We start from the raw sequence: 27907 nt of genomic DNA, 5'->3' as shown, positions 1-27907 counted from the left end.
ATTGGGAAACGTATGCATTGATTAAGGTTGATGCCACGCCTTTTAAACCATGTAACCACGGTCTTCCCAAGAGCATGTTGTACGGTGATTCTACATCCACTACACACAATATTACCTGCATTTTTATTTCTCCTAGTGGCATATTTATAATTACCTTCCCTTTTGGCTTTGTTATTGCTTTGTTGAAACCATGGATGTTGTATGTAGACGGCATTAAATCCGCATCGTTATATCCCATGTCCTTGAATGTGCGATAAAACAAGATGTCGGCTGAGCTCCTGGTATCTATCAAAGTTCCTTCAACCGTCCATTCTTCTGAGTCTTTCACATCTTTATCCTTCTCCACCCTTCGCGCAAGTATGGTTATTACCAATGGATATGTTCGCCCCCAGCTTCTTTGTGGTATATCGTCCGCTTCGAACATGATCTTCTGTTTTTGCCATTCATGTAAGGGCGACATCTTATCGACAGTTGAGTTCTTCCTTCCTTCATAATCACGCTTGTGGATCTGCCCTGTAAGTCCTACATGAAAATCTGTGACCAGGGCCGGCCTTGAGGCAAAATCAGCAAAGTTCGACTTTGGGGCAGCATGGCCAGGGGACAACAAAAAGGAGAATTTCTTAGGAAATGCATTATATCAAAGAAAAAGTATGAAAGATTAAATCGTGACTAAATAGAAATATAAGGACTTAAAAGAAGGGCATAATATAAATTAGATTTATTGCAGTGGTTTAATAGTAAATATGAACTAGTTAATGAAGGACAACAGAGACATTCTCACTTCTCTCGAACTTTTTTTCTCTCTCAACAGTGAACACTCTTTTCCCCCTTTCTTTCACAAATCAATAGCATACCAGACGAGTATCATCTTTAATTACAGTAAGTAAAATTAATTTTATGAATATACAGAGTTTATAATCTATGATTTATATATCCTATCTAGTCTTTGAAGTTTTGATTACCATCAGTATTCTTAAATTGTATTTTTAGGAAAAAAAATTCTAAACCCCAGATTCAATTGAATTCATGAACTCCAACGTTCCTAGATGATTTATCTGATTGTGACGCATTTGTATTAATATGTAATTATGTATCATGGTTACATGATCCAACAAATTTGTTGATTTTAGAATTACAAAAAAAAAAAAAGATTGGAATACACTAAATCTCTTGCAGGTTCCCTTGATAAGTTTTTGATTAGGAATCAACCAATAGTTGAGAATGAGGGCAATGGAAATGTTTGCACAACTGATAATGCTATGAATGAGGCCCTTGAGAAAGATGGTAATGATATGAATGGAAATACGAATGATGAGAATGATATAAATGGGTGCGGTAAAAATGATTATGTTCGTAATGAGAATAAAGAGAATGTAAGTTTTAACGGTGAAAATAGAGATAAAAATGAGGGTAGCAATAAGAACGATTCTGTCCGTAACGAGAATGAATGTGAAGTAATAGATGAGGTACTTGACAAGCTAGTGGAAACATTTGGCAACTTAATATATGTATTTACAGGCTTAAATATGGCAGAAAACGATGCTAACATAGCTTATACACCACCTTATGCTCCTGAATATAGTTTGTTGTATGTAAGGGGCATCATTTCTCGGATATGTTTTGGGGCAGCAAAAGTTCAGGGCCGCCCCTGTCTGTGACATCCATACTTAATTTTGTTATCATATTACATTGTAGACGCCTGCTTCCATTTGTCGCTCCGATGGTCTTTATCACTTTCGTGGATTTGCTCGTTTCTTGTTGTATACACATGGTTGTTTGCTTTGTTTTTCGCATCAATTCGTTCCCCTTTTATCTATAGACAGCCTTGATTAGCTTGTTCTTGAAATATGAATAATTTTTCCAAATACCTCTTAAGAAAATATTTTTTCAGATCTGCCAAATTTGTGCTTAGGAAGACGCGGCTTATCAGCTTTCAGCATATTCACTCTGCTTTGAAGAATTTAACAATTCTCTGCTACAGATTCTCCATCTTAATTATGAAGGAACACAATTTTGTCAACAACCACAAATCCAGGCATTCATAGAGAGGAAGGGGACAAACGGTGAATTGCAGAGTAAGAAGCATAAAAAGGAAAGATGTGAATCTCTCGAATGAATTAAATTATGAATAATTGATGTGTTTTACCACATTTAATGTGTTCCGACATGCAAAAACAAGAATATACATCACATACAGCACCCTCAAATTTTGGTTTCGTAAATGTATGTTGATGACACTGCCAAACCCTCAACATCATACGTACGTATAAGTCTGTGTCTCTTGTTGGGGGATTCTAACCAACAGAACTCCAAATGGAAAGACTTCAATTCTGCTATGCTGTTTGCTATATTACAAGGGCACGCCATGTACATTCCTCCAGGTAAAAGAGTCATTTGGAAGCCTCCATCAAAAGTTATTAGGTTATCTGATACAGTTCCTGTCCAGTGGACATTTGTAGTGACATCTCCGCCATCGGATGTTGATGTTATATCCTGTTAAAGTACAATATGCTCTCAGAACTTAACTCCATTGAAGTTACAGCACAAATGCCAATAGGCACCACAAAAATCTAGCATAATGAGACTCATTACGTGTATGACGTGGAACCATTGTTATGTGTGGTTTAGTTCAGATGACCTTTCTTGCCCAAATCCTCCAAACCAGTAAAAAATCTACCATTGTGGTCGAAGTATAACCTATGTCGAAAAATATTATTATGCCATTTAATTATTGCTTAACGTTTGCGTCGTATTATGCCATTCTGCTAACTATTATGGTTTTGTGTCGTATTATACCTCGGTTGATTCTTGAAGTGATTTATCTGATCTAGCTAGCAATTTAAAACTGAATAGCTGGTCACATACTAATTGCATTTTTACGAGAAAGAACACCAACATAAGCTTAAATGATCAAAAGTTTGGTGACTGGAGAATTAAAAACCTGAATTAGCTGACCCTTGTCATCAAATTCAAGTAAAGCCACAGTGTCTGCTTCAGCAATTGTAGCATCATACACTCCACTCCGATTAGTAATAGAATGACCTTCCCACCTGCCTAGGAATGATGTGATCCTACTTGCGGTATCCTGCAAACAAACAGGAAACTTGAGAATTCCACTAATAAATTTTGAAGATTAGAGAATGGTTGGACATTTCTGTAATCCTATTCAAGCCTTACAGTGGAGAAGCAAAGGCCCACCAACTGCATAAATAATGGTCCTCAGAAGATGTCATTGACAACATTTGGAATTTTTCATACATAAAACACCCATAGTAATTGATCATATACTTATGAAAATTAATAAATAACCTCAGAGGAAGCAAAGGAAGGCGGAAGAGGCGAGCCATCTCTTCCTTCGACAAAGACAAGAAGCATTTCAAGAATGCCTTTTGGGTCCATTATATGGAAGGCCCTCGCTCGCAAATCTTTCACTTGTGAATAAAGGCAGTTCTCACAAACAACGGAAGGCTGACGAGAAGGAAGCTTTAGGTTTCTGCATACACGAACAAAGCGAGTAAATGAATCCATCAGTACTGTAATGCTAAACTTACACTAGTTAATAAGAAGAACCGGCATTTTGTTGGTGAAATTGCTACTTTGAAGTAAAGTAAAATAATAAATTAATACTGACTTAGGTGATTCTTCACCAGTATCATTTTCTCCAAGAACCCCTTGCCTCAATACATGTTCAAGCATTCCAGCTGTTTGGTACCGTAGAGAAAACGCTCGGTCTTTAGGGAAAAAACCAATCTGCAGACTAACAAAAACGACAATTCAATAAATAACAATGACGATTGCCAATGGAAAACTCGAAGCAATTCTCCTTCAACACCAATTACCCTTCGAAACAGCTCAAAACTTGAAATGAGTTTATCGATAGTCTCACCTGCTGATATTTGTCTATAGTGAACATATTGGTTTCTTTGATCTTGTACTCTGCCCATTCTTCTTCATCATCCTCATATAATACAGGTTGTTTTATGTACAGGCTACAAATTATTCAAAAATTATCCAAATGAAGCCCTAAATTGTGACATTCAAGTTAACTTGAAAATTTCAAAAATCTTGGATAAGAACTTACGTTTGGATTAGACTAATCAATTCACCTTCGCCGTATGAACTCGAGGAAAGCTTTGTGTTTACTTCTTGAAGCAATTTTCCATGAGAATCAAATTGCTATTACAAAAAACACACACATTAAACTAAAACCCTAAGAACACAAAAACAAAAACAAAGAATTCAATCAACGACACTTACATAGAAGAATCCATTCCATTTCCCTACATTGATATCAATAAAACGCTTCAGAATATCAATACTGATGGCAGTATCGTCTAATTTCTCATCTTCTTCAACTGTAGAAGAAGTAGTAGTAGTGGAAGCTGAAGATTCAGCAGCTACTTGAATTCGAGGAGGTCTGGTAAATGATGAAGAGATGGTTGGAGAAGAAAACAGGATTGAAGTTGATAGTGCAAATGAGAGTTTAGGGTTTTGCTTTGAATTTAGGAGGGGTTTTGGTAAATGAGGCGGTATTGGAATTGAATAAATTGCTGCCATTTGATTTCTCCTGAAAACAAAAAATAATACAAGGAAAGCAGTAAGCCTTATCTGGTTATCATCAGAATTGACGGAATGATTCAAATTTTCAAACTGGGCTATATATTGGTTATTTTGCTTTTGGATCACAAAAGGGCATTTGGTCTAGTGGTATGATTCTCGCTTAGGGTGCGAGAGGTCCCGAGTTCAATTCTCGGAATACCCCCTAAAATCATAACCTTTTTTTTGTTCTTTTCTTTTTTGCTCCGAATGCTAATTTTCCATATCCAGTTTCTTCTACCGGACACAGGGATCATCGTCGTCTATGGTACGGCGGTCTAAAGTGCCCCCATCATGGGAAGGGAGCAGATATTGAAGGCTCAGTTGTTAATAAGTTCTCTGAACTGAGATTGTAAGATTAAGAGATCTTTGGATTGGGATGTTTCTTCTGGTGATAAAGTGTTAGAGAAGGCAAAAGCTCGTTTTTTTATTTGGGTCAATTATTCGTATCAAAATCGTGATTACATGATCACTTAGAAGAATAACAAAACCATCAAAACACAAGATAATTAGAACCCTAATACCAATAAAGATATCAATTACAAGTATATCGCGAAGAGAAAGAGCCATAAACCGCAACGTCCAATTTATGTATATGTAGTAGGGAAGAATGATGCTATTATGGTATGCTCCTAAAAGAAAGGAGTATTTTGCCCATAATCTTGTAGATCCAAATGTACCTCGATGCCCTAAATCCCTTTGATTGAATACGGATTCAAAGCAATACCTTGTTGAATCATTGATGTTCTTGAATCGAGAATAGCAAGACACGAACCAACGATCAAGGTTTGAATAAATCGCCCTCAAAGTGAAGAGAAAATCGCCCCAAATGAAAAAGAAAAATCGTTCCAAATAGCGAAGAAATATGTCAAATGACATAAAAAAAAAATTTATTCAAAAACTAGCTGCTAAAACTTAAAAAGAGATGAAATCTTGCTCATATCTGGTCCAAAAAGGACCAAATCTGAGCAAGATGGTAATTGATGCTATTTTTTTCTTAGGGAGAAGAAGAAAGGAGAGAGGAGAGAGATCGATGAGTATTTAGTATTTACTCGGTTCTGGTCCTTTGAATCTCTGACAACTGATGAGTATTTACTGAGTTCTCTGTTGAATCTGTAAGCGAGGCTGAAGTGACTACTCTTCTCACTCCAATGGAATGGACTCAACAACTCAATGATAACTACATTGGTTTCCAGTGGGAGGACCAAAATCTACTTTCTGATTGTAAAGACAGGTATGTACAAAGGAAGTGTAATCATGTGATGCTGACACTTCGACTAAAAAAAACTTTACTATCTACTTCTTCTTTTGGTTGTACTATTTATATGTTTCTGTTTTGATTAAAGTTCATTTGCTTCTTTGTGTCTCTTTGTAATGGACATTGTCCAAGTCTGGTTTGAGTAATAAAAGTCTTTTTTTCATCAAAAAAAAAAAAAAAATCTTTTCAGAAAAGCCCTTATATTATAGCTCAGCGGTAGATGGTCAGTCTTGTAAACTGAAGGTCCGCAGTTTAATCCTACGTGAGGGCATAAGGTAAAATAAAAATCTCCACACATTTTTTTTCTGGAGTTTCACACACATTTTTACATATTTTCGCTCTAATTGTATGGCTTCTTATTCTGAAAGATTATGAAATTCAAATATATCATTCAAGACATTTAGAGACTATCATTATCTTTTACTAATTGTTAGTGTTTTGATGCTAATAAAATGTGTAATAAAATAACACTTTTATAAACAATAACTGTAAAGCTAATCCAGCAAACTAAATATCATCACTTCAAATTAATTTAGCAAGAACATTTAGAACGCCGATGATGCAAGTTGGAGAAGAAATAAAGGCCAATAGTATCGAGGTATTTTCCCAGAACTGATTTCAGGAGCCATGATTATAGAATAAAAGGATTGTAATCTTGAAGGAATGATTATAGAGTATGAACTGTCGTATTATTCACTCGTAAGAAAACAAAAAAGTATAACACAATACAAATTATGGCATTACAAAGACTATTCATTATCCCCTAAAATTCCAAGTGAAATAGACAAAAACGACAACTGAATTCTTACATACAAGATTGACCGCGCTTAAGAAAAAAGAAAAAAAAAGAGTAGAAAGGTACAATCTACTTGAATTTGAGCAAGATATCAATATCTTCAGAGGCTCTTGGATATGTTAGTAACTTCTCATGGATTTCTTCAACACTTCTTGCTTAGAAAATCTAATAACAATTCCAAATAATTAACGCTTATAGTAAGTCGATGCCCCTACAGCCTGGTAGTTCGATCCATGCATCAGTTGTTTCTTTCGATTCCCGCACATAGAATAATTTTCAAAAACCCATTAAAGGAAATGTTTTTCTTGCCTTATTTGTTTTAGAAAGATAAAATAAAGAGGTTTCAGTTTAGGATTTTGTACAGAATTTCTTCTCACTAACATTTATGTCCAACCTCTTCTTCCTCTTCCAAATCACAGAAAATTTAGCATCACTAGATTTACTATTAGAACTTCATCAAGAAACAATGATAATACCTTAAAGTATCTAACTACAACTATATATATCATCTATCAATCATAAAGATTTATTTTTAGGGTTTAGGATATTAATGGAGTTTATAGATGTAATGATAAGTTCCCGGAAGGGTTATGTGTTTTGGGGGTTGATGACAACTCTCTTTACTTGAAACTTCATGAGGCTTTACTCAAAGAATGTTGTTATGAAGGCTGGCTTCATTACCTTTATATGATTTTGATTTGTTATTACGAAAGTGATCCTAGATTATTGTGTTGATTTTTACAGTAACTGCAACACTATCTTCAAATGTTGCTCTTGGTTTATTAAGAAAGAATAAGAAAAACTTCGGTATCGTTATAAAAGATGTACAAATGGACAAAATGAATGGTTTTGAGCTATTGAAAACCAAAAAGGGGTGAGAGTCAATTTTTTTAATGCTACGACATTCTTCAGCAAAAGCTCTAGAAACTTCATCTCATTTAAACATCCTTAGATACCTTTGAATCTCAGCAAACTTTAAGTGATCTATCATGCATGGCAACAACAACCATGCTTTTTTGTTGTTTCTCACGATTCCTGAATCATATGTACCTAGACAAAAGATTATATTGGGGATAACAACTGACCATGTAATCTTATAATTTACAATTAATTAGATTTTGCTACTCAAAAGTTTTAATATATGGTGTTTAAAAAAAATACATCAATCAAGCGCACATCTTATACATTATTAATCGTTAAATGCATGTATCTCTCATTGTCGAAAGAAACAAATAGACTTAGTATTTCAAAGTAAAACAAGGAATCTAACTTCAAATTGTTAGCAGTATAAACAAGTGAAAAACGGTCAAACCAGAGAATTTCATAACTTAATAGTCCTAGACATGAGTTTTATATGAGAAAGAAAAAAAAAATATATTTTATCAATATTACAATTAAAAAAACTAAAAATATAGGTTTTTTTATTAGAAACACAATTTTCTTTTATTAAACGCTCGAGTCACAGTCCTCTACTCATGACCAGGTTCCTGAAATTTCTTATAAAATAGGATCACCAAACCTTGACGATTTACAAACCTAATTATATATTTATCAATTCTTTCAGCTAACCAGGATTTAAGAGCGTCATAATCGATCTCTTTTTTATTGCCCAAAGAAAGATGTTAAAAAAATTCTAAGTCTTTTTATGTAACGGTGAGCAAATCTTCTATAAAAACTGTGTTGTTATAGTTTTCCCCACACATAGTATTTCATCACTTGTTAAAAGCTACATAAGGAAATTTTCATTATTTTCATTAGAAAATCTAGATTTTTAAAGCTTCTCAGTGAAGAGGAATATTTAGTGGTTTATCCTCAGTTGTTTCTACGTTGCAGCGATTCAACTACTTAACTCTTAACTATTAGTGAATCGAAATATATAAATGATATTAAATCACAAACATTAAAAAACTATTTGGCATGATTTGTAAATATTAGCATTACAATATTAATTAAGACAAAAATTGTTACACATTAACAATATATAATTGATGTACAACATACCTAATTTGGGTGGGAAACTCCTAGTGCTTCGTACAGTTGGTTAATTATCCAAAGCTTCGGAATGACCAACTTAACAGGGATCATACCAGGAGCAATAAGAAACCTGACATCTATCAGTGCCAAAAGAATATCTTGCTCGCTCACCGGCAAAACCACTTTACAATCCTCAAACGTAAATATGAATAATCTGATCATAGACTCATAAGTCATCTGAATACAACCTAGAGTAGTCATGACTAGGGAAAACGGTTGTGAAATCCCCAATTAAAGAAACAAGACTAACAATAAGTTGTTGATTTCCTTCTTCCGTCCCCAATAATACATGTAATTTTTTAAATAACCCACACTTTTTTCCCTTCAAAATAACTGATGCCTTTACAACCCTTAACTAGTACCCACTCAAATCAACCCGACCAATCCAGCATTAGATTCAAGAATCAACTAGTTTAACATTGGTTACAAGATTCCTAATAAAGTCAAAAACAAAAAATACTATCATCTGAAAAATACTACTAATTTAATATGTTTTCTTTTTAATTATAATTTTTTTAATAAACGGCATATTGCTTGTCGTCTAGTCTTTCTTTTTTTCTAATTTTCATAGTAGTAATTACACTCAAGTACCTAGATGATTTTTTTAATATATGTTTTCCATAGTCCTTGCTCTTACTACCTCTATATTACTTGTTAGTAGTAGTGAAAAATAAGTGATTGAACTTGTTGTATAAACAAGGAATTTTTGGCGTTGTTTCCGAGAAATCTAAGGTTGTCACACCTCGTATCCTAAACTATCATTTTAGGGTGGTACTCATTCACTAGAACCACGCGGTATAGATTCTATGCACACGATAGTTGGAAAGAAAAAGATAGAAGCAGCGGAAAATGCGTAGAGATCCAGATGAAAAGATAGATTCCAATATTATCTCAACTGGTATGATTAAGCTTGGAGTTATAGATAAACTTGGAAAATACTTCAAATAACACTTCTAAATGAAGTTCGGGCAACCATACCTTTTATTATGAGAATATGGTTCTTGATACAAAATGTGATTTCACCATAATTTCTCGTTAATTATTTGGGATCAAGCTATAGTTCGTGGATTCAAAGTATTTTTGTACAACAACAAGAGAAGCATGATGTATTCACAATTTTCAAGTTAGCAACATGTATCTCGTTCTACTTTAGAGGTTTCACATGAATAAACATGATGCTGAAGACTTCGTCTTACTGCGTGTATAATAGCATTGGAACCATCTGAATTTTACTTGGCGAGAGTCCTTTCATCACTAGAGTACGAAGCTAAGCTTTTAAACTTAATTTCCTAAATTTCCACCTTCAGACGTTCGTATCCGTCAATGACTAATACCCGAGTATTAAAATCTCGTGATTGATGAAAAAAACTTCATAGCAGAATTCCACCGCAAATAGTTGGTACCATCAAAATATTGGCAGTACGTTAACTGAACTTGAATTCATTTACTTATAGGTTGGCTCACACCAAACTCCGATTGTTAGATCTTTTCGTGTTTGCCTGCTCTGATACCAATTAACATGATGAGGACACCAAGTGCACCACAATTTTTTCGTGTCAACCTATACAAGACGTACCTTGTGTGATATAATGTAGACAAAGACTGTCAAGAAGATAGCAAACGCAAGATGTACACTTGGTATATAGTGTAAGTTCGTACCGAACCAGCTATATGATCAAACTAAGTGTTTGGTTAACATACAATGCAATTACTTTATTAAACTAGAACAATAATTATAATGCGGAAAGTAGTAAAATAATACAACAAGATTTTGTAAACGAGGAAACCGCAAATGCAGAAAAACTCAGGGACGTACTCCAGTTTTGAATAATCTCAGAATTAAGCCTCTATACAAAAAAACTACCAACGTCGTATAGTGAGATCAAATAAACTAACTCCAAGTTACTCAGTTCCTTCAGTATACCTGCACCTACTACCAATCTGGTCATTGCACGTGAATCCTTAGACATAGTCCACTATCATAAGTTGTTTCACCTGCTGTGAAGAATTCTAACTCTCAACTCCTTTGGATCGTATTCCGAAACAATAAAGGACTAATGTGTATATTCGGTTAATTTGGTCCTTTAGAAATTACTCTTTGAAATAGCTTTATTTTTTCTTATATCAATATGTCCCAATTAAAAGAGTTGCACTGCAATTTAATTTAGTTTCTTAAAGATAGTATGTTTTCTGACAGGTGGGAAACATATGCGGTTCTATAACCATTTCTTGAAAATCATGAGTATTGTCATTCATCGGGACTAAAAACTAGCTCTTTCCAAGCATGACTGCTAAAAGCGGGCATTAACATTAGTGGAGCGAGGCATGTTTTCACGCTTGGAACATGCTTTACCGTCCAATTAAAAAGTTATGTGTTTTTCAAAATGAAGTGTCGGCGGCTGCTACTTGAGATAGGGGTGAAAAATTGTCCCGCCCAAACCTATTCCCATGGTACACCCACCCTGTTGTAAGGGTTTTATCTGCCAAAATGGGGAACAAGGTGGGGTTTGGGTGCAGGGATAGAATGGGTATGATTCAAGCCACCACCCCATACCTTTTATATCTAGAGTTTATATTTTTATTAGTATAAAGTATTATTATATAGATTTTATTTTGTTATTCGTCTTGTGTTAATGAAAAATATCATGATGAGATGATTGGTGTAGAGGAATATGGTTAATAAAAAGGAACTAAGTAGTGGAAGGAATTATGATAGTCATTTATAAATGATTAATTTTTTATTTTATTTTTCAGTTTAAGTTGGATTTTATGAATATAAAACTTTATAATGCAGTGTTTAGGATAAAGTCCTAAATTTCTCTAATATTTTTATGAGTTAATCATTAAAAACCTGTTGGCCATGATTATTTCCCATGTTCGTCCCCATCCCAATTTTTATGAGTAACGCGTAGGGAATGGGTTACTTTTCCCTGAATGGAAAATGGATGGGATTCAAGGTTTGAGAAGGTTTAGTAAATGATGAATAAATGACTTGAGAAAATGGAACTATATAAATTAGAGCTTAAGGTTTTGATATGAATGTAAAGGTTTCCAAAAGTGAGGTGGTTTTGGAATTGAGTAAATTGTTGTCGTTGTTGAAAAACAAGTATAAGGAAACGGGGTAGCTTGTAGACTAATCTGAAGATCCTGAACCAACAAGTTTGAAAAAGAGGGGGTCTAACAACCACACCCAATATTTCGTTTAGGCAATCTATATGTATGGACCAACTCCAATATATTTACAAGAGAATCAATTAGATAGTCAGACTCAATAAAGGAAAATACATCCAAGAGTTGTATCTCAATTTGGCAAATCAATCTGCAATGAGCCGGAATAATATGAGAAATAACTTGGATGGTACCAAAGACCAATATCCAAGCGTCAATCAATTTCAATCAACAACCAAAGGTTGGATTCGCCAATTGATTGAACTACGCATAACCTGTGATATTTCAATTATATAAAAACATAATGTGGAAAAGAAATAACATAAACACCAGAAATTTTGTTAACGAGGAAACCGCAAATGCAGAAAACCCCGGGACCTAGTCCAGATTTGAACACCACAGTGTATTAAGACACTACAGACTCTAGCCTACTAAAAGTTAACTTAAGACTGGAATGTAGTTGAGCCCTAACCAATATCACACTGATTAAGGTACAGTTGCGTTCCTTACGCCTCTTGAACCACGCCGGATTCTGCGCACTTGATTCCCTTAGCTGATCTCATGCACAACTAAGAGTTGCTACGACCCAAAATCGGAGACTTGATAAACAAATCTGTCTCACACAGAAAAGTATATATTGAATAGATAAATCTGTCTCCCATAAAAATACTTACGATTTTTTGACAAATCAAGGTGAACATGAACCAATTGATACACCAGACTTATATTCCCGAAGAACATCCTAGTAATATCAATCACCTCAAAATAATGTTAATCGTGTGGAAGCGAAAAAAGATATTGTGGAATCACAAACGACGAGACGAAGATGTTTGTGACTAACTTTTTTTTCTTACCTATCGGGGATTGAATCTCGATCAAATCTCAGAGAAGATGGTACTCGATACAAAAAAATAAAGTAAGATCAGAACATGCAACTACAGAGAAAATAATTGGGTCTGGCTTCAGAATCCCAATGAATTTTTCAAGTCGTTAACCTATAATGGTTTTAATAAAAACCTAGGTTAAAGGAGAATCGACTCTCTAGTCGCAACTAGTATCACACATGAAGTATGGGGATTAGGTTTCCCAGTTTCTAGAGTTCTCCCTTATATAGTCTTCAAATCAGGGTTTGCAATCAATGCTACCTTGGTAACAAAGCATTCAATATTCACCGATAGATGAAAACCTTATTAGAGTCAAGTTAATATCTTTCAACCGTTAGATCGAACTTGTTATACACAAATGAAATGTGACTTCATTTAGGTATGAGTAACCATACCCAAACGTGTGCACATGGTTGGCTCAACAATAGTTAACCGAAGTTAGCCACATGAACACTTTCATATCAACCTTGTTCATCTTAATCACAACTAGTTCAAATGACTCAAATGAAACTAGTTATAGAGTTGTTCAATTGTTTATATTCTCATAGAAGTATACAAGACACAATTGAAGCAAAATCGATTTTGATTCACTCGAATCAATTCATGAACATTATAGCCACGGTTTGCAAAAGATTAAATTTCTTATTATATAAATGTATTTGTGCATGAACAAACTGATTTTAGAACTTAATCCACTCAAGTATGCAAACGGGTACGCCTACCTAAGTAGTCGGACTTGATCTGAGTTCTCCAGTATGCGTACGGGTAAGCATACTGTCACAAGTGACTAACTAAGTTGAATTCCCGGACTTGAACTTTTCAGCCGGTACGCATACGGGTATGCATACTAAGTTCTCGGACTTCAACTATCAAACCAGTACGCATACGGGTATGCATACTATGGTTCTCGGACTTAGAATAACTTGCAATAGTTAGCATACAAGTACGCATACTGTGCTATAATCAATCAATGGTTAATCATTCTAAACTCCATGTTAATCATTGAAACATTCTTGGAAGACGGGAATAGCTGTCTCACACAAACTATTAGCTTCAAAGCAATTTTCAAGTGATCAATAGATCAATACGAAACATTCCGAGTCTAAATCAAATGACTGTCTCACACAAATCATGTAAGATGTTACCAGGCGATTTTTACATGATCATCTTTTGACTTTTGTCAAGAATAAAAGATGAACTTGGTTAAAGCGAAAGCTTTCCAACACACATTTCGAGAAATATGTAAACGAGTTAAGCCCATCTCGAAATATCAAATTGTATAAATAAAGTTTATATAGCTATACGACTTTTGTCTCAATAGGAGATATAATAGAAATAGACTTCTGAATGATAGACGAGTTCAAGTCTCCACATACCTTTTATTGATGAAGTCCCACAAGATCCCCTTAGTTGTTCTTCATCTTCAATCGATGAACGCCGTGAAGTCTAATGCTCAACTACACATTCTATCCTAATCCGAGACATAGCTATAAGTAGACTAAAAATCAAGATTTATAGTTTTGGTAACTAAACTTGACAAACAAGCTTCAGATAGCAACGTTTGCGAGTTCAACCGAGCAGTGCTCTAACAATCTCCCCCTTTGTCAATTTTAGTGACAAAACTATGAATATATATGGATTACAAAATAAATAAACTTTGTAGTTTCTCATCCAAATGCTTGATTTCCTTGGTTCTTCAACATTACTCGAAATCTTCGTCACTTCCAAGTACTCTAGTGATTCTGAACGTGTTCAACTCGGCATCACCGTTGTTGAAGATCTATAGTCATAACAATAAGAAAACCATTATTCCCAATCATTGTTATACAGTGTCATAGTATTATTACAAAGCATCAAATTTCAATTGTATCACAACTTTGACAATAATACAATGGTGATATGTGTCACTCCACCTTACTCAATACTTTATCTCACAATAAAAACCACTCCCCCTTACATAATGATCCGTAAACCATATATATTCAACTTCAGTGATTCTGGATGTGTTCAACTCAGCATCATAGTTGTTGAAGATCCATAGCCATAAAAATAAGAAAACCATTGTTCTCAACCATTGTTATACCGTGTCATAGTATTATTACACAACATCAAAGTTCAATAAACAACTTTGACAATAATACTATGGTGATATGTATCACTCCCCCTTAGTCAATACTTCATCTCACAATGAAAACTACTCCCCCTTACATAATGATCTGTAAACCATATGTATTTGTAGTGTGAACTACACATTAATTCTCCCCCTTTTTGTCAATATAGATTGGAAAAGGTATGAAAACTAGTGGGATCATAATGGAATTCTCATAGAGATACTTATGATTAAAAGAGAACATATCAAATTTCTTTAGATGCAATCATATAGTCGAAACTAAATGCATTCATCAATGAGTATAAAGATATAAGAAAACTCCTACAATATTCCACAGCCACACTCCCCACAAAGATTTTGGCAATTAAGCACAAGTTCAAATAAGAACTTGTTAGAGCACTGCTTGGTCGAACTCGCAAGCGTTGTTATCTCAAGCTTGTTTGTCAAGTTTAGTGAGATAAACTATAAGTCTTGATTTCTAGTCTACTTATAGCAATGTCTCAGACTAGGATAGATTTTGTAGTTGAGCTTTAGACTTCACGGTGTTCATCGGTTGAAGACGAAGAACTACTAAGGAGAGCTTGTGGAACTTCATCAACAAAAGGTATGTGGAAAATGAAACTCATCTATCACTCAGAAAGTCTATTCTACTCTATCTCCATTCTTGATGAAAAAGCGGGGGTTTAACAACCTCACCCAATATTTCTATTAGCAATCTGTATGGACTAACTCCAATATACTTTTATGAGAATCAACTAGACAGTTAGACTCAATCAATAGAAAAGTATATCAAAGAGTTCTTATATCTCTATCTCTTTATTTAAATCTTACTCAAGCAATCTGCGAGTCTCGATTAAATACAAGAGAGATAAACTTGGACGGTACCAAAGACCAATGTCCAAGGATCAATCACTTTCCAATCAACAACCAAAAGTTGGATTTCACAATTGATCGATACTAACGCATAACCTTGATATTTCAATTATATAACAAAATATAACGCGGAATAGAAATAACACAAACACCAGAAGTTTTGTTAACGAGGAAACCGCAACTGCAGAAAAACCCCGGGACCTAGTCCGGATTGAACACCGCACTGTATTAAGCCACTACAGACACTATCCTACTACAAACTAACTTCGGTCTGGACTGTAGTTGAACCCTAATCAATCTCACACTGATTCAAGGTACAGTTGCGCTCCTTACGTCTCTGATCCCGGCAGGATACTACGCACTTGATTCCCTTAGCTGATCTCACCCACAACTAAGAGTCGCTACGACCCAAAGTCGAAGACTTAAATAAACAAATCTGTATCACACAGAAAAGTCTACAAAGATAGATAAATCTGTCTCCCACAGATAAACCTAATAACTTTGTTATGTCTTTTGATAAAAATCAAGGTGAACAAGAACCAATTGATAAACCAGACTTATATTCCCGAAGAACAGCCTAGTATTATCAATCACCTCACAATAATCTAAATCGTATAGTAGCGAAACTCGATATTGTGGAATCACAAACGATGAGACGAAGATGTTTGTGATTTATTTTTATCTTTCCCTATCGGAGATATAATCTCAAGTAACTATTCCAATTGAACTCGTACGATAGAAAATGACAAGATCAGATCGCTCAACTACAACAGAAGTAGTTTCGTCTGGCTTCACAATCCCAATGAAGTATTCAAGTCGTTAATCGAAAGGGTTTCGAAAAGAAACCTACAATTAAAGGAGAATCGACTCTAGCAAACCAACTAGTATCACACAGGAGGTGTGGGGATTAGTTTTGCATAGTTGCTAGACGTCTCCTTCTATAGTTTTCAAATCAGGGTTTGCAATCTAGTTACCTTGGTAACAAAGCATTCAATATTCACTGTTAGATGAAAAACCTGATTTATCAAAGATAATATCTTTCAACCCTTAGATCGAAACTTAGCTTGTCACATACAAATGAAATGTATCATTTAGGTTTGAGTAACCCGTACCTAAACGTGTACATTGGTTGGTTCACAAATGGTTGACCAATGGTTAGCCATATGAGTGCTTTCATATCAACCGTATTCATCTTTCTCATACCTAGTTCAAATGACTCATAAGAACTAGTTCAAGAGTTGTTCAATTGCTTAGGTTTTTATACATAGACACAACTGAAACAAAATCGGTTTGATTCATTTGAACCAATTCATGAAAAATATACCCACGGTTTGCAAAGATTGCATTCCTTATAATTTATTGTTTTAAGTCCATGAACTACCGATTTGAGAAATAACCAGCTAGGGTACGCGTACCGATTTTGAGTTGGTTTTAGTTTCCAAACTCAACAAACTTTTTCGGGTGAAAAAGTTCCACCAATACGCGTACGGGTACACGTACCTAAGGTGACTGGTTTTTGAGTTCGTAAACTTCAAACCCAGCAGAATTTCACGGACGTGAACTTCCGCCCAACTTGTCTCCTTAACCAATACCGCATGCACACATATGCACGCACTTGGTTTCCGGCACATGGGTTTATACACATATGTGCGAACACACTAAATGCTTACATCCATAGGTGGTTACATATTCTTAACTCTACATTTCAATCATTGAAACATTCTTTTATAATGTTATAATAGTCGTTCGACATAAAGAATCGACTATCGTCATCAAAGTTATTTTCAATATTGAAACGTCATCATGACTTTCGTCACGGGTAAAGATGAAGATGGTTAAAGCAAAAGCTTAACAACACGTATTTCGAGAAAACGATAGGCGAGTAAACTCGGCTCGAAATGGCAAATGTGTATGTATGAAAACTATCATACTTATACGACTGTTGTCTCAAGAGTAGGAGATAGAGTAGATAGACTTTTGAGTGACAAGATGAGTTCAAGTCTCCACATACCTTTTAGTCGGATGAAGTTCCACCGGTTCCTTGAGTAGTTCTTCGTCTTTGCAAGATAATCGTCATGGAGTCTGGATCTCAACTATTCCTAACTATCCTAGACCGAGACTTAGTCATAAGTATACTAGAAATCAATACATATAGTTTTGATCACTAATATTGACAAAAATGCTTGATATAGCAACGCATGCTATTTCGACCGAGCAATGCTCTAACAATCCCCCCCTTTGTCAATATTAGTGATAAAACTATCAATACATATGGATTACAAAATAAATAAAACTTTGTAGCTTCTTGTCCACATGATTGATCTCCTTGGCGCTTCAACGTTACTCGAAAACTTCGTTTTTTCCAAGTACTCCCATGATTCCAAAGGTTGTAAGTTCAACATCATAGTTGTTGAAGTTTTGTAGCCATAACAATGAGAAAACTAAAGCTCTCGATCATTGTTATACAATGTCATAGTATTATTACACATCATCAAATTTCTCATATCACAACTTCGACAACAATACTATGGTGATATGTATCACTCCCCCTTAGTTAATACTTCGTCTCAACACGAAAACCACTCCCCCTTACATAATGATCCGAAAACCATATATATTTTTAGTGTGAACTGCATATTAATTCTCCCCCTTTTTGTCAATAAAATTGGCAAAGGTACGAAAACGGGATTCTAATGAAAATTTTCATGGAGACACTTCAAGACCAAAGAAAAGTACATACCAACTTGTTTAGATGCAATCATAAAGCCGAAGCTAAATGCATTCATCACGGAGTTTATAAAGATACAAGATAATTCCTCAAATATTCCACAGCCGCACTCCCCACAAAGATATGGAAATTAAGTGCAAGTTCAAAAGAAATCTCCCCCATACCGCATTTGATGTCGTTCCCAAGAGAACAGCAAGAGCGACCTTACTTTTACAATAAAAGAAGGATTTTATTGGACACCAAAACCATAAAGAAATGATTTTCTATATCCAAAAAACTCAATTAAAATAATCACAAGAGAACCCGTGATTAATTTAATCGGAATACACAATCAAAATAACCACAAACGAATCTATGATTAGTTTAGTTGGAAATGCTCGACATAAGAGAATTTACGGAGCTACGACTAAGTTCACCATAACACAATGATTAACGCAATCGTCTTATGCTCAACACAAGAAAAACTTATGGAGCATTGCAGCATACACATAAAATACGGATCAGGGAATGATCAATATTGCGGCATATACAAGGATTCATTTTATTTTCCATCACTACTTGCACAATGACATACAATAGACATAATCCTTGCGAACAAAAGATTTTAACCTATCTTCCATCAATAATTGACATAATAGGCTTAACTTTTGCTTGTCAAAAGTTCATTCCTTCTTTTATCAACACATGCATATCGACATATAAAAGAGATAACTTTCGAAAACATATGGGACAATAATAGTTCACGGACGCAAACACATATCCCATAACATATTGCTAGGGCTGCACAAAACCGAACCAAAACCATGAACAAAAACCGAAATCGAAGAATTTAAACCGAACCGAACCGAAACCATATTCCAATGGTTCATTTATGGTTGTCAGTCCTAGAAAACCGACTCATTTTATTTCGGTTTAGGTTTCCTAGAAAAATCGAACCGAAAACCATATGGTTAACCGATTGTTCCTAGCCATAGGATTGAAATGATATTAGCCACATGATGTTAGATATTTTACCCTAATACTGTAATACATCACTCGAGTCTTCTCTTCCCTATGTTTCTCAAAACTTCATCTCTCTTGTTCCGTTCTTCCCTGAAGTGAAAGAACTACCACCATACTTCACTCGATCCTTAAACTACCACCACCACCAGGATCACCATCACCTTCTTATTCTCTTTGTTTTACTTCTTCTTATGGTTTGTTTTACATCATATTGTTACCAACCTCACCATCAGATTGAAGCTGGAGTAGAAGAGATCGAGTAGAAGTTTGATTATAAAGGTAAAGGTATTGCGATTGTAACAAACCTCACCATTTTCTTCTTTGATTTTGAAATCATGAGTTAGATTTGAACTGATTTTGATATGATGATATTAGGGTTTGTAAAATTGAAAAAAATTGGGGATTTCTAATTAGGGTCATTTAGGTTGATTTACACAGTGGGTTTTGCTCAATTTTTATAATTTTGCAAGTTAATTCAGATTGATTGGTGTTCAAAGTTTATAATTGCAGGATCTGGTTTATGAATTATCTGCCTAGTCTTATAATGAAACTTCACATCTAATTCTTTTTAAAAAACTAAAACGGGGATGTTGATCATGACTTGAAACTCACTGCTTTTGAGTTCTTTTTAATCAATATTAGGTCATGTCTTAACTTACTGAAGCTGAAACATGGAATGAGTTCTTTTTGCCATACTTTGGTTTTTGTTTGTGGTACAACTAAGTTTGGAACTGTTTACAGTTCAACTGATTTTGTTTATTTAGTTGATGAATTTGATTGGGAATACATCAGGTCTTAATCTGGAGAATAAGATTGTTATGTTTTTGTGCAAAAGTCATGTATGGTCCTAGACTTCACTGGTAAAGTGTGATAGAACAGTGAAAGACTCAAGTCCAGTAGAAGTACATTCATCTTTATTCTGTGATAAGGTTAGAGAAAATACTACTTGATTATTACTCAAATTTTATGTTTCATAAGCTCAATATGATATGTTTCTGGTTAAAAGGTTTTATATCATTCAGATTGATCATCAAAAGACTCTTTGAGTGTTTGAAGAGTATTATGTAGGTTCTGTTGTATGTTGGTGGGTTTATTTGGAGCTAATTTGTATGTTGTTTTATTATATTCCATACTACAGGAGTTTGGTTATCAATGGTTTATTACATTTCATGGGGTTTTCGAATCTGTGTAGAATTATCTGACTACAGTGACCATTGTGCTGATCAGTGATCTCTGTGTTGTACATTTCGTAGAGCAATTAGTTGGTTCAGTTGATGTGGCTTGTTTAACATAAATGTATGGTTTATCGTATTGCAGACTTGCTGTTTCACAACGCGAGGATCTAGTTCAACATCTACTGCCTGTGTTTCTTCTAATAAGCGTCCACCTCGACCTTCACCTAATGCAAGTTCAGTTGGAGGTGCAAGTTCAGCTGGAGGTGCAAGTGCTGCTAAAGATGCTAGTGCTGCTGGAGATGCTAGTGCAGGTGGAGATGCAACTGAAGCTGGCATAGAAGTGAAAGAAACACATAGCAATAAGTGTAAAACCCCTGAAGATGCAACTGAAGATGACACAGAAGTGACAGAACCAAAGGGAAAGAAACGTTCTGATGTGTGGAACCACTTTGATATGGAACCCAAGCCTTCGAAATATGCAAAATGTCGCCACTGTAAGCAAAAAATTGCAGCTCAAGGTACCAAGTATGGGACAGGTGGTATGAATAATCATTTGAAGATATGTAAGCAGAAGCCCAAGGAGGAAAAAGGACAACAAACTCTTGATTTTCAACCGACTCATAACAAAGGCAAGAAGAAGGCCCCTCCTCCGCCTCCTATACATGCTCCATATATGGAAGATTGGGCCAATGCAAGATCATTTGGGAAATTTTTAAAGGTATTATATGATTTGACTGTCAAGTTTTCTTACTGTACACTTGTTACTTCACATGAGTTCTTGTTTAATGTAAGTGTCATTCATAGAACAATGAACACATTGGTAAAAAGTTCAGATCCATTTCTCTCTGGTATGGGCACTAAAATGATAGAAAAGTTCAATAAGTATTGGGGGAGAATATGAGAAAATGAACACTCTCATGTTCATTGTTGTTTTTCTTGATCCACGTGAGAAAATGAAAGGTTTAAATTTTATTCTTGATACTTTAGATATCACGGGTCCGTCATTACATAAGCACTTATCGACTTACGTGAGAAATGATTTTCAAGAACTTTTCGAAGAGTACAAGTGTCTCTATGCAAATGATGAAAACATGTATAGTTCCACAAGTGATTGTGATAATGTTACTCAATCTTCAGGGGTTACTGATGATGAAGATTTCGTGTATGCTAGTCTTATAGCATAGAGAGCAAGAGAAGATGAGGAGGATGACAATGTTGAGGGGAAAACTGAGTTGGAGTTATATTTAGAGGAGAAACGTGAACCGAGAATTAGCCCTACCGGTGTTCAGTTTGAAATTTTAGGTTGGTGGAGGACTAATAGTACAAGGTACCTGTATTATCACACATGGCGAGAGATATACTAGCCATACCAGTCTCTTCTGTTGCCTCGGAATCTTCCTTTAGTACTGGAAGGCGAGTTATTGATCCATATCGAAGTTCACTGCTGCCTAATACAGTTGAGGCGTTGATTTGCACGCAAAGATGGTTACGGACACCGGTTGATCTTGATCCAAACACCTTAGGAACCGATAATGCCGAAGATGTTTCAGGTATTTTCTCTAGTCACTGTTATTTTCTCTACTCAATACACATTGTTTGTCACTTATTGATGTAATTTCTTGCAGAATTTTTAGGTTCTCTTGCAACTTCTAAGTTCATCCGCATTGACATAGATGATATAGAAGAAGAAGATTCAACTTTGTTATCGTAAATTTGATTATAAATGATTTAATGGGTTAGCGGTAAGTTTTTCTAGTTTGTAGTTTTAACAATTGCATTTTCAGAATTGGAAAGGGTAGTCTGTAAGTACTACTCACTCCACTTCCTCTTTGGTGTTTGCTGCTGCTTCATTTTCTAGAATGCAATTCATTTTAACAAGTTACTCGAGGTTAACTCAAATTTTCTAGGCGCTGTCTATTATAAATCTTTGAAATTGAATGATAACTATGAACTTTGTGATCTCCGATTGTGTCCTAGTTATATCAAGTGAATTGAGCGAGAAACAGAATATGGAGACATGAGATTTATGTTTTGTGCTTTAGCTTGAACACCCTCCTTGACCTGAGGTAGTAATAAAGGAAGCTTTAAGAGTTGTTACTAGCATGTCTAGTTTCGTTGGCGAGTGAATTTTCAGATTACCATCCGGTCCATCCCTGTTATTTTCTAGTTTTTTGTTGTGGGATAATTATATCAGTTGTGACTTGTTTATGTCTAGACTTAGCTTATAGACTGAAAATGATTGGGAATATGTCGACAATGTGCTGCTGATCTTGTTTATTTTGCTTGGGAATGTTGTTATTGTTATTGTTTTATTGCTTGGGAATGTTGAAAATGATTTGTGAATCCACCATTTGTAGGCTCATCTCTGTTTGTTTATCATTCGCAGGAGTTCACGTGGAAGGAGGAGAGGTATCTTGGGAGCCAGCAACTGCACCAGTTGATCTCGTCATGCCTGAGGTGGTGGCTGGGAATGAGGGGAGCATTAAGCTCTTATATTTTTGTTGTCTTTTATTCTCTTTTGAGCTAGTTTTGTTTCAATTAGTATTTAGTCAAAAGATGTTTGGGGTTTTTCTTAGCTCGATACTACGAACCTCTATTATTCTCATAGCAGAATGAATCTTTTCACACTGATTAATTGTAGTTAATGAATGGTTAGGACTCATAGGAGGATTACTCGAGTTAAAGCCTTTTGCTGTCATTTTAGTTGCTCATTATTTATGCCTCTGATATGTTGCCAACAAACTTTTCTGCCACTTGTAGTATTGGGTGTACTGTTTGTGTAAACTATAAAGCACTGGCATATTATTGTTTATAAATCATTCGGTTAACCAAAAACTATCTTTTTTTTTATCAAAACCGAGTAGAAATCGAAACCAATGAAACCGAATAGGCTATATGGTTTCGTTGGTTTTCATTATTGGAAAACCGAGTACTTTGGTTTCGGTTTAGGTTTTGTCAAAAACCGATAAAAACCGTACCATGTGCACCCCTACATATTGCAATATATAAAACCATAAAGATTAATACTGCAAAAATCACCTTCCAAACCAATTTTTAGAATTTAAACAAATAAACCTAAAAAATAAAGATGAAAAAACATTGGACATAGCTATGTGTACTCACAATAATGGCTATTCCAAATTCTAGTTATTCTTCCTAAGATATAAGAAATAAATTCTCATAAGAAGACTTTCTAGACATTGATATCTTTGAGAAATTCTGCATCGATCCCGAACTCCTTGTCGTCAACAGCCATTGGAACACAAGGTTCATGGAGGAAGGAGTCAATACCAATAAACCGTCTTGCCTGAAGATGTCGAACCAGGGCCTTCTGAATTTCCAAAGATCTTAGAACACAAGACTTTATTTTTCGAATCTCCTTTCTTGTCTCTTTCAACTCATAAAGAACATCAGAGAATTTCTGAGAGTTAGAAGGAATTGCCCTTGGCTTCCTCATATTCCTTCCTTTTCTTTTCAAGGATGGAGACACAGGAGATTTTTCTTTTTCCTTGGTGATTGATGGCTTAAAAATAATATCGATATCTTTACCATCTAAAGACATGGTGCTTGGAGTTTCCATGACATGGTTTTGTGAGAGGAATTCACAATTAAACTTCAACAAGCAGTCTTAAGATATAAAGAGTATCAAAGACGGAAAAAGGAATGTAAGCATTTGAAACCTGTAAGCATGTTCGTACACGTCCAACTCACAACCCTATAAAGAGCGGAATTATCGATAATAACCCTCTTCTTTTGGAAAATTGGTCCCTTCCAATACCAACAGTGATATGAAGAAATTCCGAAGCCAAACAACTCAAAGCTAAAAAAATAAAAGAAAAGAAAATATTTTCTATTTTAATTTTAAAGCCTGAGGTGTGCAAGATCTTGTCTCTTTTGAACAGGCACATGAGACAAGATGCACAAAAAGAACACAATCAGGTTGTGCTGCGGCGAACAACGATTTTTCCACCATGACCCTTTTGTACGGAATCAATGGAACTCTGCCTTTCTGTATGTTTAGACCAGTTTTTCCTCTCTAATGGTCTATATCTTTCTTTGGAAACCAGTCTTTTCGAAGAGGACAAGATCTTACATACCTTAGCTGTTTTCTTCGCGGGTTTAAGCTTATTGGCTAAACAATCTGCTCTTCGTTGAAGCTTGTTGACATATCTCATCTTGTGTTTGTACTTGAAACACTTTGAAAAATCATGTACCTTGAGAGAACAATAGGAGCATGTCAACACAAAGAATGGTTCAGGAGCCTTGAAATGCAAGCTGCTAGGCACATAGTAGATCCTGAAACGTTAAGTAAGGGTTTCCAAAAGACGGGTCAGATTCTTCTATCTTGATTGGGCTCTCTTCTAAAAGATTATCAAGATTGATGTATGTATTTCTACAATTATCAAAATCAATATTTTCACATAGAATGGAAACACTTGATTTTTTGTCTTCAATCGTAGTTTTCAGACATTTCATCAAGTGTCGCAGCAAGACCTTTGTTCCCAGTGTATTTTCTACGATTTGGGCACTTGTTTTCAAAATGACCAAATCCTTTACACTTAAAGCACTGAGGCATATCCTCGTCATCAGTTTCATCTGTGTCCCTGTTTTTAGGAGGAATACGATTATGAGGTTTGATTGATGCTTTTGGCTTATCTTTGGAGAACCGTTTACTTCTTTTCAACAGAAGATATCTAAACTGTCTTTTGATTATCGTGACTGATTTGTCAAGATCTTCATCTGATGAATCTGTCTCAGAGTGATCATCGTCAGAGATATAAACATTTTTACTTTTATCAAGTAATTTTGTGTCTTTCAGTGCTTTGAACGCAACATCCTTAGATTTGGACGAGTGTTCGTGATCAAAGATTTTAAGCTTCCCAACCAGTGTATTTCTGGAGAGATTATCAAGGTTATTTCGCTCAACGATGGCATGCTTCTTAGAATCGTATCTAGATGGAAGCGATCTGAAAATTTTCATCACAATGTCCTTTTCAGGAATAGTCTTACCCAATGCAAAAGATGCTTTAACAATTTCAGGCACTTTGTGATTAAACTCATCAAATGAATCTTCATATGCCACACAAAGGTTTTCCCAATCAGAATTAAGGTTTTGAAGCCTAGCTTCCTTTTCATTGGTATTTCCTTCGAATACGGTTTCTAAGATATCCCACGCATCTTTAGACCTAGTGCAATTTGACACATGGTGCTAAAGATTTGGGGTAATGGCATGTATGATGGCACTCAAACCGTCGGATTTTTGTTTTGCAGCAAGTATCTCTGCAACATCGTATTCGCCAATATTTTTTGGAACATTAACATTACCTACTGCAATAACGGGAGCAACATAGCCATTAACAACATATACCCATGATTGAAAATCACGCGCTTGAAGAAACGCACGCATAGCAATTTTCCACCATAAGTAATTCGAGCCATGGAAGACTGGTGGTACGTTAATAGAGATAGCACCTCCGTCCATAGAGTCAGATCTCTACAAACACAGACTGATGAGGTCTTGAACGTGTTTGCCTGCTCTGATACCAATTGAAAAAGCGAAGGTCTAACAACCTCACCCAATATCTCGATTAGCAATATGTATGGACTAACTCCAATATACTTTTATGAGAATCAACTAGACAGTTAGACTCAATCAATAGAAAAGTATATCAAAGAGTTCCTATATCTATATCTCTTCATTTAAATCTTACTCAAGCAATCTGCGAGTCTCGATTAAATACAAGAGAGATAAACTTGGACGGTACCAAAGACCAATGTCCAAGGATCAATCAATTTCCAATCAACAACCAAAGGTTGGATTTCACAATTGTTGTATCAAGAGTAGGAGATAGAGTAGATATAATTTTGAGTGACAAGATGAGTTCAAGTCTCCAGATACCTTTTAGTCGGATGAAATTCCACCGGTTCCTTGAGTAGTTCTTCGTCTTTGCAAGATAATCGCCATGGAGTCTGGAGCTCAACTATTCATAACTATCCTAGACCGAGACTTAGTCATTACTAGAAATCAAGACATATAGTTTTGATCACTAATATTGATAAACATGTTTGATATAGCAACACATGCGAGTTCGAAAGAGCAATGCTCTAACACTTGAGACAAAAGTCGTATTATTATATAGTATTCGATTATATACATTTGATATTTCGAGCTGAGTATAACTTGCTTATATATGTCTCAAAATATGTGTTGGTAAGCTTTCGCTTTAACCAAGTTCATCTTATATTCTTGACGAAAGTCAAAAGATGATCATGTGAAAATTGCCTAGTAACATCATACATGATTTGTGTGAGACAATCAATTGATGTAAACCGGGAATGTTTCGTATTGACTGTTTCAATATCTTGAAAATCGCTTTGATGCTAATAGTTAGTGAAAACAATTATTGTCATCCTCTAAGAAATTTTCAATGATTGAAATGGAGTTTAGAACGGCTAACCATGATTGGATATAGCATAGTATGCGTACTTGCATATATGTTGTCCATATCCGAAACCATGGTATGCATACCCGTATTCGTACTGCTTGGTTTGGTGATAGTCCGGGAACCATGGTATGCATACCAGTATGTGTACTCATCGGTTAACTGAAGTCCGGGAACTTAATTATGCAAAATGGTATGCGTAGTGGCGTAAAAGTTCATGTTCCGGAATTCTACTGAGGTTGGTGGTATGCGTACTGGCGAACCCAAACTCAGTCCGTCCACTTAGGTATGCAAACAGGTATGCGTACCTGAGCTGGTTAAATTCTAAAATCGGTTATTCATGAACTAATACGTTTATAAATTAAGGAAAGCAATCTTTTGCAAACCGTGGCTATAATGTTCATGAATTGATTCAAGTGAGTCAAAATTGATTTTGCTTCAATTGTGTCTTGTATACTTCTACGAGAATATAAACAATTGAACAACTCCATAACTAGTTTCATTTGAGTCATTTAAACTAGTTGTGAATAAGATGAATGAGGTTAATATGAAAGTGTTCATATGGCTGAATTCGGTTAATTATTGTTGAACCAACAAGGTGTACACGTTTAGGTACGGTTACCCATATCTAAATGAAGGAACATTTTATTTGTGTGTAATAAGCTAAGACCATCTAACGACAGAGAGATATTGTTTTGGTTTCAAGAAAACTTAGGCACTTAGATCAGGTTTCATCTAACGGTGAATATTGATTGCTTTGTTTCAAAGCTATCAAACCCTGATTTGAAAAATATATGAAGGAGAACTCTAGCAACTGGGAAACCTAATCCCCACACCTCA

The 27907-nt window shown here is 35.3% G+C and overlaps 1 protein-coding gene, 1 long non-coding RNA gene and 1 other non-coding gene across 3 annotated transcripts; 2 read left to right on the top strand and 1 right to left on the bottom strand.

Moving 5' to 3' along the window:
* Positions 1-2085: 2085 nt before the first annotated feature.
* LOC113300253 lies at positions 2086-4595 on the bottom strand. Its single transcript, XM_026549464.1, has 7 exons — positions 4258-4595; positions 4082-4176; positions 3887-3989; positions 3632-3750; positions 3310-3493; positions 2942-3085; positions 2086-2493 (listed from the first exon to the last, which is right to left on the bottom strand). The coding sequence occupies exons 1-7, from the start codon at positions 4555-4557 to the stop codon at positions 2203-2205; spliced, it is 1236 nt and encodes a 411-aa protein (XP_026405249.1). The 5' UTR covers positions 4558-4595; the 3' UTR covers positions 2086-2202.
* A 95-nt stretch (positions 4596-4690) lies between these two features.
* Positions 4691-4762, top strand: TRNAP-AGG. The gene has a single exon. It is a non-coding gene; the product is annotated as a tRNA-Pro (tRNA).
* Positions 4763-21329: 16567 nt separating this feature from the next.
* Positions 21330-23308, top strand: LOC113293708. Its single transcript, XR_003332488.1, has 3 exons — positions 21330-22174; positions 22250-22366; positions 23011-23308. It is a non-coding gene; the product is annotated as an uncharacterized LOC113293708 (long non-coding RNA).
* The last annotated feature ends 4599 nt before the right edge of the window (positions 23309-27907 follow it).

This window comes from Papaver somniferum, chromosome 7 (genome assembly GCF_003573695.1).
Source record: "Papaver somniferum cultivar HN1 chromosome 7, ASM357369v1, whole genome shotgun sequence".
Classification (NCBI taxonomy): Eukaryota; Viridiplantae; Streptophyta; class Magnoliopsida; order Ranunculales; family Papaveraceae; genus Papaver; species Papaver somniferum.
Note: the sequence above shows the minus strand (reverse complement) of the source record. Positions and strands in the feature narration are given on the sequence as shown.

What these genes read in the sequence shown, in the direction of transcription:
- LOC113300253 (XM_026549464.1), bottom strand. Translation starts at nt 4,557, where the DNA reads ATGGCAGCAATTTATTCAATTCCAATACCGCCTCATTTACCAAAACCC. An exon ending in CTATAGACAAATATCAGCAG is followed by an intron (nt 3,751 to 3,886) that starts GTGAGACTATCG and finishes GTTAGTCTGCAG; the next exon opens with ATTGGTTTTTTCCCTAAAGA. An exon ending in CTTCCTTTGCTTCCTCTGAG is followed by an intron (nt 3,086 to 3,309) that starts GTTATTTATTAA and finishes GTTTGTTTGCAG; the next exon opens with GATACCGCAAGTAGGATCAC.